The sequence below is a fragment of the Orycteropus afer genome, unplaced genomic scaffold, assembly GCF_000298275.1.
Source record: "Orycteropus afer afer isolate SDZICR_OR568_19922 unplaced genomic scaffold, OryAfe1.0 scaffold00101, whole genome shotgun sequence".
Lineage (NCBI taxonomy): Eukaryota > Metazoa > Chordata > Mammalia > Tubulidentata > Orycteropodidae > Orycteropus > Orycteropus afer.
The window spans coordinates 8,226,207-8,241,575 of record NW_006921688.1 but is presented as its reverse complement, the minus strand read 5'-3'; the positions used below and the strand labels follow the sequence as shown (position 1 = coordinate 8,241,575).

The following is a 15,369-nucleotide window of genomic DNA, read 5'->3' as shown; positions in this document are numbered from 1 at the left end:
AGTCGGATCCGACTCATAGCAACCCCTCCTTGGGTTTCTGGGGCCAAGGTGGAATCACTACGGAAGTAGATTGCCCAACTTTCCTTTCAAGGAGTGGCTGGTGGGTTTGAACTGCCATCCTTCTGGTTAGCAGTCACATGCCTTAGGCACTATGCTACCAGAGCTCCTATGATAAGCATATAAGTGTCATAATCTAACATGAAAATACTGAGATAGCACTAAACCCATGGTCTTTTCTCCCGATCTGTTTTCTGTAGAATATGTGCTTTCTGTGTGTTTCTGCAATGTATTTTTCATTAAATGATATCTAATCCTAAAAACAGAGAAAAATTAAGAACCTCAAAGAACTATTTTTTAAAAATCTGTGTACTTTAAGACAGTAGAGAAACTAGGAAAAATCCTCTTGGTTTGTAGAAGTGGGAGAAGTGTTGTGCTTGCAGCAGGAACCATTCCTGCAGAGGCTGGCGGGGTGTGTGAATCTCATCCTTGCTTCTGTGGCTCCAGAACATGCTGGTGGAAATAGAGCAGAAGGTGGTGGCCTTATCGGAGCTCTCAGTCCACAACGAAAACCTGCTGCTGGAGGGCAAGGCACACACAAAGGACGAGGCTGAGCAGCTGGCGGTTAAGCTGAGGACGCTGAAGGGGAGCCTCTTGGAGCTGCAGAGAGCCCTGCACGACAAGCAGCTCAACATCCAGGTGAGGTTCTGGGCCGCTGGCAGCAGCACTGCACGTGGACGCGGGGCTCGCGGGCTTCTGGGCGTGAGACACGGAGAAAAGTGTGCAGCACGTTTACGCCGAAGTTTGAGCAGCTGTTTCAGTTTGTAGGCTGACGCTGGCATATGTTTTCAAATAGGTTTTAGTCATAGACCTGAAGCCTGCAGTGTAGGAAAAGAAAAGACAAAGAAAATAATTACCCAAATCTACAAAACAGACTATTTTTTACAAAATTAAAGGTGATGGATTGAGAAAAATGTGCTGTGACACTTCCGTACTTCTCTTGTATTTGTCCTATATTCTAATTTTCAGATATACTCAGGCTGTTTCATTCAGTGCCCATAGCTTTAGAATTGTCACATATCCCGGACCCCTTCCACTGTTATGCACTGACCTTCACATTCCCTGGCAATTACTTTGTCTTACAACTCTTCAAGGTTTGTTTTCTGGACGACATTTGCCTGGTCACTTTAACTCTTTTTTGATTTAAAACTTTCTCTGTCCTTACTTTTCAGATTTGTCTTCTATAAAGAACATATAGCTCTATATTGTGGTATTAAAATTTTGTCTAATCAGAGAATCTCTGAATTTTTAATATCAAATTTAGTCCATTTGAATGTAATGTGATTTCTATATAATTACCTTCTATTATCTTAATTTTTGCCATCTATTTTTGCCCTTTTTCTGTTTTTCTCTCTCCATTTTAACCTTTGTTTTTCTAAGTAATTTTTTTTCCATTCAGTTTCCCCTCTACTTTTTCCCATACATAGCTAATAAAATCTAAGTTAACATCTTAACATCTTTCCAGATCAATATGAGAAACTTAGAACACTTTCACTCGGATTTCTTCCCATGTGGCTTACTTAATGTTACTGCCCAGTATTTTATTTCGGTCCTTGTATAATATCCACAAATTAGACAGCACTATTATTATAACAAGAAGCTCTGGTGGTGTAGTGGCTAAGGCATTTGGCTGCTAACCAAAAGGTTGGTGGTTCAAACTTACCAGCTGCTCTGTGGAAGAAAGATGAGGTGGTTTGCTTCTATAATGATTTACTGCCTCAGAAATCCAAGTGGGGTTGCTATGAGTTGGAAAAGACTCAATGAGAGTGAATTTGGTTTTTGTTTATTATTATATTATTGTTGTTATTATTATTGTTATTATTATACTATTAGTATTATTATACTATATAGTAAAATAAAGCAAATATTTATTGAGAAGCTGCTATGTGCTAGCTAATATTGTATGTAAAAGAGTGAATAGTTGGGACAACAAGAACATACAGATATTTTTAAAATTCCTATATTCAAGGGGTTATAGCTGGGGAAGACAGATAATAGATAAAATTAAGAAGCAAATGATATACTAAGTTAAATATGATAAAAGCCATAGAGGAAAATAGCATAGGGCAGGTGAACAGGGAAAGGTGGGCATAAGAAGATTTGCCATTTTTAGCAGGCTGGCCAGGAAGCCTCTCTGAAGTTACATTTGAAGGTGTGAACCATGAAAATATGAGGGGAGAGAGTTGCAGACAAAGAGAAAGACAAGAACAGAGGCTCTGAGATGGGACCGCATCTAGCTATTCCAGAAGGCCATTGTGGCTGGAGTAGAGTGAGCAAGAGGAGAGTCGGGGTATAGAAGGGCAGACAGGTGAAGGGAGCCAGGGAGTGAAAGACCTTGATGGTGTTGTGTGGACTTTGGCCTTTCTGCTGCAGGAGAGGAGAGGTTATTGGCGTTTGGGCAACAAGAGTGACATAATCAGTTTTTAACCCCCAGGGTGGAGTCTGAGAACCAGTTGTTATTTTTATTCCTTTGAGTCAGTTCTGACTCAGTGACCTTATGTACAGCAGAATGAAATATTATACACAGTCCTGCATGGTCCTCACACTCATTGCTAGCTTGAACCCATTGTTGCAGCCACTGTGTCAGTCCACCTCATTGAGGGTATTCCTTTTTTTCTTTTTTTTTTTTGCTGACTCTCTACTTTACCAAGCATGTCGTCTTTCTCCAGGGACTGGTCCCTCCTGGTAACATGTCCAAAGGATATGAGACAAAGGCTCACTATCCTCACTTGTAAGGAACATTTTGCCTTTACTTCTAAGACAGACTTTTCCATTCTCCTGGCAGTCCATGGTATATTTCATATTGTTTGCCAATACCATAATTCAAAGGCATCAGTTCTTTGGTCTTCCTTGTTCATTGTCTACTTAGGGGGAAGCAATAGTGTATACATGGAGATAATTACGAAGATGAAAACTATCTGAGAAACAGATGTTGAGGGAGAAGGAGGTGCTTAGCTTGGTTTTATTTGACCAGTAATTTAGGTCTGGACAGGTTATGTTTGAGATGTCTATGAAATGTCAAGAAGTGGTTGGAATTCTGGGGAGAGACCTGGGCTGGAGTCATCAGCCTCTGATGGTTCTTAAATGAAGAACCTTGATGAGATCACCAAGGGAATTTTCAGAAGATAACGGTCCTAGAACCAAGCCCTTGAGCACTTCAGCATGAAGAGTTTGGGAGATGTGGGGATGGGGGGCCTGCAATGCACAGTAAAAAGGAAAACCCAGTGAGGTGGAAGCAAAGCAGAGTTTGTTGCCTAGAATCCACTTGAACATGGAGTTTCAAAGGGGAAGAAGAACCACTGGGGTCCAGTGCTGCTGACAGAGGGAGTAAGAGGAGGACTGAGAATTGACCACTGAGTCTGATTGGCAACATGGCGAGCATTTGTGACCTCAGCCATTGCTCAGTGGAGTGGTCGAGGCAGATGGGACTTTGGAATGAAAATCAGAATGAGGGCTCAGGAAGTAGAGAGGGCAAGAAGTTACTCTGTAAACGGAAGCAGGGAAAAGGGACGATAAGCTGTAAGGAGAGGTGGGTCAAGAGAAAATTATTTTGTTTCCTTTTCAGATCAGAAAAATAATGACATGTTGACAAGTTGATGGAAATGACTCAGTGGAGGAAAGACAGGATGGGAGCAAAGTTGAAGTTTTGTCTTGGAGCTATAGTAACGGGAGGAAAAGCAGAGTGTTTGGAGACAGGCTCTGGCAGGGACATAAATACAGTGGTGGAAACTTTATGGAAGTTCACCATAATGGCTTCTGTTTTCTCAGTGTAATGGGTATTATTCAGATTTTTTCCATCGCTTATCAATCTGTTGCAACACCCATGATTATATGATCTGAAAAACCAAATTAATAATTTAAGGATGTCTATTCTTGTTGTAGGAGCTCTGGTAGTGTAGTGCCTAAGGCATTTGACTGCTAACCAGAAGGCTGGTGGTTCAAACCCACCAGCCACTCCTCGGAAGGAAGGTTGGGCAGTCTACTTCCTTAGTGATACTGCCTCAGAAACCCAAGGAGGGGTTGTTCTGAGTCAGGTCCGACTCGATGGTACACAACAACAACAACATTCTTGTTATATCAATACATGAATTAAGTTATTCCCAACTAAAATACTAACTGTATATATTTGAAGTGTAACAAAATGATACTGAAGCTTACCTGAAAAAATAAACGTGTGAAAATAACCATAAAATTGAACAAATGAAGAGTCATGATAGAGTGTGAATCTTTTGTTTACTGAAATATAATACTGTAATATTTAAAATAATATAGTAATGATATAATAAATAGGTAAACAAAAAAATTAAACAGAATAAAGAGTCCAGGAAGAGACCTCTGGTATGGAGGGGAATTTGATAAGAACTTAAGGTTTTGTTTCAAGTGAGTGGTATAACTTTCTTTAAGTAATAATGAAGTAATAAGCTGATCACTTGAAATATGATAAACTAGAATACTTAACCCATTCATTACAGAAAAATGCATCTTAGATGGATTAAAGATTTAAGTAGAAATGCTCAAAACATTTTGATGTTTAGGTATTTTTAAAAAACTGGATGTTTAGGTATTTTTAAAAATTCCTAAAATGGGGAGGATCTTTGTCAGTATTCCCCAAGCCCAAAATTTTATTGTTTTCTTAAAATCTCCACACAAAAGTGACAACGTTTTGTATAACAAAATAAATAAAGTTAAAAGACATAGACATCTTCCATGTCTATAGAAGAAAATATGCAATTCACATAACAAAGCATAAATTCTCTTAATTTCCATAAACTTTTTGTAAATTGATAAGGAAAAAATTACTCAACAGAGATATGGGCAAAAGATATGAAAAAAACAGTCAGAGAAAAGAAATGTGAGTGACCAATAAGCACAGGAAATATATTTGGACTCCTTATTGGATAGATAAGGAGCTCAGGTAGTGTAGTGCCTAAGGTACTTGACTGCTAGCTAACCAGAAGACTGGCAGTTCAAACCCACCAGCCACTCCTCAGAAGGAAGGTTGGGCAATCTACTTCCGTAGTGATACTGCCTCGGAAACCCAAGGAGGGGTCGCTATGAGTCATATCTGACTGGAGGGCACATAACAACAACAACAACATTGGATAGATAAAGGAGCTCTGGTGGTGTAGTGCCTTACTTGACTGCTAACCAGAAGGCTGGTGGTTCAAACCCACTAGCCACTCCTCAGAAAGAAGATGGGACAATATATTTCTCTAGTGATACTGCTTTGGAAACCCAACCAGGGGTCACAATGAGTCAGATCTGACTCAACAGCAGTGAGTTAGTAAGTATTGGATAGCTAAATGCAAATAAAGACAAAATGCACCTTTTGCTTTTAAATTTACAAAATTAAAACTGCACATGTAATCTGACATCATGAATCAAAGCAAAAAATAATGTTAAAAATATTAAAGTTGAATAAAATGAGACTGATCTTCTAACTGGAAAAAAATGCAATATTCCAAAGTTCATTTTATAGAAAGGTACCATCAGTCTCATGCTTCAGGAAACCAAAACACAGGGAGAGTCTGCCAGGTTCCGTGTCTCAGATACCTACTATTTACAAAGCACTCATTATGCCCTAAGGAGCTCTGGTGGTATAGTGGTTAAGACACTTGGGTGCTAACCCAAAGGACAATGGTTCAAACCCACCATCTACTCCATGGAAGAAGGACGAGGCAATCTGCTTCTGTAATGATTTGCAAGCTTGGAAACCTAACGGGGGTCGCTATGAGTCTGAACTGATTTAATGTCAGTGAGTTTGGTTTTGGGAGTTTTGGTATTGAGCCCTACTCTGAAAATCAGGGAGAAAGAGAAGGGGTAGCCTGATAACATGCACATGCCTAGGAAGTTGGAGAGTCCCTGGGTGTGCAAAGTTTGACTAGCTAAAAGGTTGGTGGTTCGGTCCCACCCACTGGCACCTCAGAAGATAAATCTGGCAGACAACCTTGCCAAACCTCTGGAGCAGAGTTCTGCTTGGCAAACCTGGGGTCACCATGAGCCAGAAGCAGCTGGACAGCAGCTAACAAAGCTACAGACTGCAGACAGACACTCGACTGCACGCATAGTGATTAAGCAAAGCCATGCCACAAAGCCCAAGGCCTCCAGACCTTGGAAGGGACTATAACGGAGGTAAGCAACCTGCTATTGTCACATAAGAATATACAGACAGCTTTGCCAGATTCTCCAATTTCTCAAAAGAAAAAATATTTGGCTTTTTATCTAAAATCAATTTATAAATGCTTTCATTTAATTGTAAAATTTTTAAATAATTTGTATGCCAGACCAAAGAGGTCCACAAGCCACACTTGGCCCTTGACCGTTGCTTTGCAACCATCCTGGGTCCCATCAGTTGATAGCTAGGGTCCTGGGTGCACAAACCTTGAACTTCCCTCCACCTTTCTCACAGGGGGGTTTCACCATCTGGAAAATTGAGATAATAGGTAATGTTATTTAACTTAAAAAAATAATAATTTCAATGCAAGTGATGTTCATAGTAAGTACCTAATTTGCAGTGATTATAATAATTTATAATAACAACATACTGTTTCCACACCACGTTCTTTGAGAGGAGAGGCACTCTTGAACTCCTCAAAGGCTAGGTTTGAGCAAAGGAGGTCTGAGCATGATGACAGCCACCTGCTGGGCCCACTAGATCCTGCTATGGTCACACCCATTCCTTAAATTGAGGAAAGTCCTGACTCTGCCCAGAAGTGTCTCTCCCTTACGATACTGTTGTGTGAAGTGTAAATATGCAAAAAATGTAGTAGTGTTTTTCTAAGTGGAAAATGATCACTTCTTATTTGTTTACTAAGTGGACATTGATCACTTCTTCTTTGTTCAGTCTGTAAGTTCCATCATCTTTTGTCTCATGAAGTTTCCAGTTGGTGCAAGGTCAAGTTGCCTCCGACTCACGGCAAGTCCAGGCGCACCAGAACGAAGTGCTTCTGGGTTCTGGTCCATCCCCGTGGTCACTTGTGGGACTGGATTGATGTGACCCATAGGGTTTCCATTGGCTGAAATTTCTAGCGCACAATGTATATTGATGGGGTTGTTTAATAGTTACAGATCTCCGAGGAGAAGAAAACTTTCCCTTTCTGTAGAAAGTGTTCAATAATCCAGGGTTGATCTGAAATGAAGTTATTTGGAAAACAGTGCTTCCACTGAGTAAGAGATCACCAAGGTTGTACCCTTCCGTTAGGGCTTGGGTGCCTCAGGAGTGTTCCGTGGCCAGAAGGACACAATTCTTAGTGCTGCAGTGAGTGACTGTAAAATGCTACTATTGCTTCCATTCTTTACAAGGAACTCTGGTGGAGCAGTGGTTAAAGCATTTAGCTGCTAACCAGAAGGTTAGCAGTTTAAATCCATCAGCCACTCTGTGGAAGAAAACTGGGGCAATTGGGTTCCGTAAAGATTTGTAGCTTTGGAAACTCTATGGAACAGTTCTATTCTGTCCTCCAGGGTCTCTATGAGCCTACTCCCTGGCGGTGGGTTTCCTTCTTAGTTTATCCCCAGAAGTCCTCCTTCCCTGTTTGAAGGGACAAAGACTTTAAGGACATGGAGTAATATCTCTTGAATCACATGACATCTTTCTTCATAAGAAGTTTACACTGTGTTCACACGTTTTTATCCATCCATGGAGCAGAGTTTGTCCTGTGTGAATAATAAAATGCTTTGTAAAAAAATGTTTTATCTAATATTTAGTGTGTCTTAATCCTCACAAATCCTCCATGGAATGTTGTTGGCAAAAGTGACTACTGTTCTAGCCTTTCAAAAATAAAGTTACATGGCCTCACCCAATGGGGACTCTGATAGAGCTCGACTGCCTATTTCCAGGATGTGAGAGAAAACTGCTGTCAGATCTCAAATGCCAGTGCCTTCTCACTCCAGGACGAGAGGGACTGAAATTTGACTGGATTCTTAATCATTTTGGCTTCTTGCACAGCAAATATTATGCTTCAAAATGACTCAGTCAGTCAGAGAAAAGTTAACTAACTGAAAAACAGAACCTAACCACTTAAAAATACATGCTAAGGCATCTGCTTTCCAGGCTGCATTATGGGTTTTGTGTTTTTTTTTCTCTAATGCTGTGGTTTGTGCTTGCTGAAAGTGAGGATGACTTAAGGCACCTACTGATGAAGGTTGAAGAATACAGTCTGCAGTATGGATTACGTCTCAATATAAAGAAAACAAAAATCCTCACAACTGGACCGATGAGCAGCATCACAATAAATGGAAAGAAGATTGAGGTTGTCAAAGAATTCACGTTGCTTGGTTCTACAATCGATGCCCATGGAAGCAGCAGTCAGGACATTAGACGATGTGTAGCATTGGAAAAGTCAACTGCGAAGGAACTGTATCAAGTGCTGAGGAGCAAGGATATCTCCTTGAGGACTAAGGTGCGCCTGACACAAGCCATGATATTTCCAATCGCCTGGTATGCATGTGAGAGCTGGACAATGAATAAGGAAGACCGAAGAAGAGTTCATGCTTTTGAGTTGTGGTGCTGGTGAAGAATGCTGAAAGTACCATGGACTGCAAAAAGAACTAACAGATCTGTCCTGGAGGAAGTGCAGCCAGAATGCTCCTTGGTTTCACCTATTTTGGTCATGTTGTCAGAAGGGACCATTACCTGGAGAAGGATGTCATGCTTGGTAGGGTGGAGGGTCAACGAAAGAGGGGGAGGCCTTCAACGAGATGGATTGACACGGTGGCTGCAATGATGGGCTCAAGTATAGCAGGGATTGTGGGGCTGGCGCGGGATCGGGCAGTGTTTCGTTCTGCTGTGCATGGGGTCACTATGAGTTGGAAACGACTCGACGGCACTTAACAACAACAACAATGCTGTGGAGTAAATTAGTTATATATGACTCCCCTTCTTAAAAGGGGTTAAGCTGTTCTTAAAACAACAACAAAAAAAAACAACAATCTGAAATTTTGATAGTCATATTTCTAAGGGTAAAATTTGTGTGAGGGGTTTAAGAGAAAAGCTTTTGGTCATTCAGTGATTCCAGGCCAACGACAGTGGATTGCTACAGAAGGCTATGGGCAGTTACCAAGGGCTGGTCAGCCTGGACCCTGAAAAACAACACAGGGAGGAAATGACTGGAGCCCTCAGCAGTCAGCAGGCCATGGCCAAGGCCAGTTCAACCTCCACATTGACATCTTTGGGACCGTTTTCTGCAGGGCTCTTTTGACCTGCTATTTCATCCTCACCTAGAAGAGCCAGGGTCACCCCAGCCTATTCCAGTAGAAGCACATTTTTATATGGAGAGAAATATGGTATTTTAATGCAAATAGTGCACTTTGTACAACCCCCTCACAAGGTAGATTCTCATTCATGCTATGCACATTATATGCATATGCACATTATTTATGTTGGTGTATTGTATGTGAAAAATACGGTGGTCTGTTTCCCACAGGAAGTGATAAGTTTCAGTCCTGGGGAGTTCCTATGCCCCCAAACCCCCTACGTTTAGAAATTGCTGCCTGTCCTTAAGAGGTATTCTCGGGGGGAGGGGATTTATTGTACTGGGTGTCACAGTCAACCATTCTGAAGGTCCTTTGAATTGCATAAGGCATCTTTCAGACCACAGGCACCCCCATTGTTCTACCTATGGGACATTCTCTTCCTAGGAGGCTGGATCATCCTAAAGGAGGGAGAGGGACCGTCAGGTGAGGTGGGCTCACAATTAGGAGAGTGTGACAGAGAACTTTACACAGGCGTCATCGTTTCCTTCAGCTCATCTAGCTCTCAGCACCCACTGCTGCCCAGGAAGAGGTGCAGTCCATGATCTCATTTCACAATTGCATCATGAGATTCTAATAGAAAGGCAAGGGTAATGGTTTCCCTGGAGTATACCAAAGCCAAGCCCATTGCCTTTGAGCCAATTCCAACTCATGGCAACTCCACGTGTTATGAAGTAGAACTGTTCCATGGGGCTTTCTTGACTGTGAACTTACTGCAGCACATCACCAGGTACTTCTTAGGCAGCCCCACTGGGGGGGTGGTTTGAACTGCCAACCCTTTGGTTAGTAGTCAAGTGCAAGCCATCCCCTTCACTTTCTATCCCACTACCCTGTTCCATTTTGTTTATCCCCATCTAAACTATCCTGTTTCTTTGTTTATTGCCTCACTACCAAGGCACTTGTCTGGCTTCATCTTTGCAGAACACTTTGTGCCTAGAACACAAATAAAAAAAATAAATCCACTGCCATTGAGTTGATTCCAACTCATAATGACCCCCATTGGCACACATTGGGTGCTTAATTAATATTCAGAGAATGATTATAGTAAGATGATGTAATTTATCCAAAGATCCATAAATATATGGGAATGGAATAGCTCCCAGATGGGACTAATCACATTTCGACGGGCAGCATTTTAGAGCTTTTCAGATCTTATTAGACTATTTAGGCAGGAAGGATAAAGGGCCACCTAGGTTAGGAGTAGGAGACTTGGTAGTGCAGTGGCTAAAGCACTTGGCTGCTAACAGGAAGGTCAGTGGTTTGAACCCACCAGTTGCTCTGCTGGAGAAAGATGTTGTAGTCTGGTTCTGTAAAGGCTTACAGCCTTGGAAACCCTATGGGATAGTTCTATTTTGACCTATAGGGTCTCTATGATTTAGAATCGACTCCACGACAGTGGGTTTTGTTTAAGGAATGAGTAATGCCTTTTGTCTTTTTCCTTTAGCCAAGCTTTATCAAACCCAGGAGCTGCAGCAGGGATGGCAGTGGGTGGGGCCGGCCATAGTAACAAGAGTCCTTCCTAACAGAACCTTTTCAGAGGTCTCTCATCTTTAATTATCACATCACATCACTTAATCTTTCAAAAAAAAAACAAACTCACTGCCCTGGAGTTGATCCGGCTCCCAACGAGCCCTCCTTGGGTTTCTGAAGTGGTTGGTGTCTCTACGGCAGTAGATTGCCCAGTCTTCTACCTTTGTTGTTGTTGTTATGTGCCATCGAATTGGATCCAACTCGTAGGGACCCCTCCTTGGGTTTCTGAGGCAGTATCACTACGGAAGTAGATTGCCCCATCTTCCTCCCAAGGAGTGGCTGGGGGGTTTGAACCGCCAACCTTCTGTTTAGCAGTCAAGTACCTTAGGCAATACGCTACCAGAGGTCCTCTTCTACCTTTAGCATTTGTAAAATGGTAACCAAATGTGCCCACAAGTCATATGATTTTGTTTCCCAAAATGTTCTAACTTTAATCGTTTTGAAGACCTTTAAATAAATATGTTTTGTATTTGAAAGGAGTTTATTTGCTGTGTAGAGCAATCTGTAAGCACATTTATATTAACAATAGACTCAAAGCTAGAAAATCCTAGGAATCCTTTAAATCTAGGGCCCCAGGAGGATGGGCAGTGGAGTTTTACGAAGACCACGATCTGGCATCGCAGCCCCTGGTGGTGCAAATGGTTGGTGGACTGGACTACTAATGGAGGCTGGGGGTTCGAGTCCAACCTGAGGGACCTCGTAAGAAAAGCCTGGTGATCTGCTTCCCAAATATTAAAAACAAAACAAAAAACTCACTGCTGTCAAGTTGGATCCTACTCATAACGACCCCTCCTTGGCTTTCCAAGGTGGTATCACTATGGAAGTAGATTGCCCAACCTTTGTTCCGAGGAGTGGCTGGCCATTGGAAACTCTATGGAGCACACTTCTACTCTGACCCACAGAGGAGCGCCACAGATTGCACCCAACTGGACAGCAACTATTTGGTTTATCTGGCATGAGGCGCCCTGCCTATTTAAGTGCTTGGGAATTGAATTGTCTGTAGTTGCCCAAGCCCTGCGCCCTGCCAAACAGTTCCAGAGCCTGGCCTGTGGGAGTTGGCCAGGGCACATTCTGCTGCCCTCCGAAGCCCTTGCTGGCACCCTTAACTCTGTGCTGCAGCTCAACTCTCTTCCTTTTGATCAGCAAATCACATTTCAGCTCTAACTGAATCCCACAGAGAATGGAGCTCCAGAACTATAACTTGGTTGCTCCTCAGAGCCCCAGAAATCTCTTCTCTGAAGCCTCTAAGAAGTCTTTATAGATGAAGCACTTACCGTATACATTTGTTGTACAGAACCAGGTCAAAACCAAAACCAAACCCACTGTTATCAAGTCAATTCCAACTTTTGGCGACCCCCATAGAGTTTCTAAGGCTATAAATCATTACAGAAGCAGGCTGCCTCATCTTTCTCCCATGGGGCAGCTGGTGAGTTCAAACCTGCAGCGTTTTGGTTAGCAGCCCAATACCTTAACCACAGTGCCACCAGAGCTACTTACAGAACAGGGTAGAGAAGTGGCAGGGTGGCAGGGTCACCTTTCACAGGAGAAACACAGTACATTGTGAGGGGTGTTGGTCATGTGAGAGAACTTTACCTTTGTGTGACTTTAAAAAAAAATCTCATAGAAGAATCTAAAATTATGTTCTTATAGAAAAAAATCAGAATAATGTTTGGTAACCAAATGGGTCGGTGGAAAGGCCTAGCTTGTCCATAGAACGTTTTCCCCTGAAATGTTTCTGTATATAATTGTTTGTTGTTGTCCCTCCTGCAGATGCCATAGATTCAGTGGGTGTTACATTCCCACTTTTTTAAAAATGTGGCTTCGTGTCTAAAGGAGCCACTTTGGTGTCATTTTGTAGACCACACCAAAGCAGTCTTGGAGCCGTGTGGGCTGAGGTTTTCCTGTGGGTGGCCTGACCCTTGATTTTTGCCTCATTAAAAGCAGGGGACGTCCCAAGAGAAGGAGGAGAGCAGTGCCGAGCTGGCAGCCACGCGGAGCCCCGAGGTCCAGGAGTGGCTGAGCCAGGCGCGCCCCACGCGGACTCACCAGCGGCAGAGCAGTCTGCAGCAGCAGAAGGTGAAGTGCTCCCCACTCCTCACTGGTCCCCAGAGTTGCAAGGCGAGAAACCTGAGAGACGATTTAGAAGGACACGTTGTTTCTGTCCTAATGGCAGACACAGTGAGCCTTTACTTTCCAAGTCTTTGGATGGAAACGAGACCAGGTTGTTTCTCTGTACATCTGTGTGACCATAGGGATCAGTGCTTGTTTTAAAATTCTTGCCTTTAAGAAAAGCTTGTGTTTAGGTTCAATTATAATCTCTCTTATCATAGATTCTCCCTCCGTGTTCACGTTCGTCCCTATTAGCATCTATTGCATTATGATACAGCCTCCCTGGCAACACTAATTTAGAAGGAAAGCCTCAAAGAATTATATGTGGGTTGTTTTTTCCCCAAATAAATACGTTTCCTTATTATAATAAATCTTTCTGACTGGACTGTTTAGAAACAAGGCCTCTGAGAATTGATAAAAGTCTGAATTTTATGTTTCTTAAATAAATGTAGGGTTTTTTTCATTTTAAGTTATATATCATCACAAAACAGAGTTGTAAATTGTTGCTTTGTAAAAAAAGATTGGATGAATACGAATGAATTCTCATTGATAAATTGACTTTTATGTTAAAAAAAAAAAAAAAACCTCACTGCCATGGAGTTGATTCCGACCTATTGGGACCCCTCCTTGGGTTTCTGAGGCAGTATATCTATGGAAGTAGATTGCCCAACCTTCCTTCTGAGGAGTGGCTGGTGGGTTTGAACTGCCAGACTTCTGGTTAGCAGTCAAATGACTTAGCCACTATGTGAACAAAGCATGTTAAAATATTGTATCTCCTCAAGGAGTGAAAATATTGATTATAACTAATAGCAAAGTAAAATCTAGTCGATTTATAGTTGAATTTATCATGTTAGTGAAAAATTAAAAAGAATTTCTTTTCCCAAGAATCCATCTATCCTGGCTGAAACAAGACAGTATCGATGTAGTAAAGTGAAAGTGCATTTTATACCACTTGAGGGTGCCATTGTCCAGCAAATTTTTCTTCATTCGTCTAGACCAACAGATTTTTCAGAGATTGTTTATGAAAACTAAAGCGTAGTACCAAAGGCACTTGACTGCTAACCAGAAGGCTGGTGGTTCAAACCCACCAGCCACTCCTCGGAAGGAAGACTGGACAATCTACTTCCATAGTGATACCGCCTCAGAAACCTAAGGAGGGGTCGCTATGAGTCAGTCCGACTCATAGCAACAACAACAACAACAAAGTGAGTTGCAGGCTCCATTGGAAACGTGTGAAAAATATAAACCATATCTTTTATGCAAACTTAAAAACTGACAGCCAAAGGTCTCTGAGAATATTCTAGACCTAGAATATTCTCGACCTAGAATCATGATAAGGAGCTATTGTGGTGAAGTAGTTAAGGCATTTGGCTGCTAACCAAAAGGTCGGTAGTTTGAACCCACCAGCTGCTCCATGGAAGAAAGATGAGGCAGTCTGCTTCTGTAAAGATTTATAGGCTTGGAAACCCAATGGGGGTCACTATGAGTCAGGATCAACTTGATGGCAGTGAGTTTGTGTTTTTGGGTTTGAGACTCATGATGGTGGGTAACTATCCTAGAGTAACAAAGATGTCTGCCTTTATGCTTTCGCTTGGGCAGGAGTTAGAACAGGAGCTAGCAGAGCAGAAGAGCCTGCTTCGATCAGTGGCCAGTCGTGGGGAAGAGATCCTCACACAGCATTCGGCTTCGGAGACTTCTGCTGGGTATGTTTCCTGACACTTGAACTTTGCCTTCTCTTCCTCATGTTCTCCTGATGTTTGAAAAAATGTTGGCATCACACGGAAATGTCTGTGCTGAACATCTCCTATAAAATAGAAGCAGTTTCATTTCTCTTTGAGATCAAAAATTTGCTTGTATTTTGACCATCTGCTTGCAATGCATGATATCACCAGTAGCTAACGTAGTAACGTGTTGGCCCTCCTACCAATATGCTCAGAAGATGGTCCTGAGTTCATTTTTTAAAATTAAATTAAGAAATGCATTATAAAATTAGGTCCATGGTGCTGTAAACTATTTGATTCTGTCTAACTGATATATATCTTGGTTGTCTTCTAATGTCCTTCTCAAAGAATAAGTGTATGTGTCCACCAGATATACCTTGTTTTCCTAATTATCTGCTTCTGTGATTTCCACATGTGAAGTCACTAAGCTTTTTGAGTCCTGGTTTAAAGTGAAAATTTTGGAAGACTTGTACACATCACAGTGAAATGTCAACAGATAGGTTAAGGAAGCTGGGAAGGCTTTCAGGTTGAGGGTTCTGAATCAGTAGGTATGAAAGCAAAGGAACGGATGCTCAGTGGAGGTATCTCTACATTTGAAGTCATGCCTGTTTTTTTCTTTTTTTTCCCAGCCCCACAGCTATAACCTTGGAAAAGTCATTCATCTCTTGAGTGTCAGTTTGCTCCTCTGTAGAATTAGAATACT

General features: G+C 41.9%; 1 protein-coding gene across 1 annotated transcript in view; it reads left to right on the top strand.

The window, feature by feature from the left end:
* Positions 1 to 15,369, top strand: part of SYNE1 (spectrin repeat containing nuclear envelope protein 1) — a 578,063-nt gene that overhangs the window by 349,889 nt on the left and 212,805 nt on the right. Inside the window, exons 92-94 of the mRNA XM_007943230.2 lie at positions 505 to 696; positions 12,781 to 12,912; positions 14,545 to 14,648. Coding sequence (XP_007941421.2) covers positions 505 to 696; positions 12,781 to 12,912; positions 14,545 to 14,648 — 428 coding nt within the window. The remainder of the gene's footprint in view (positions 1 to 504; positions 697 to 12,780; positions 12,913 to 14,544; positions 14,649 to 15,369) is intronic.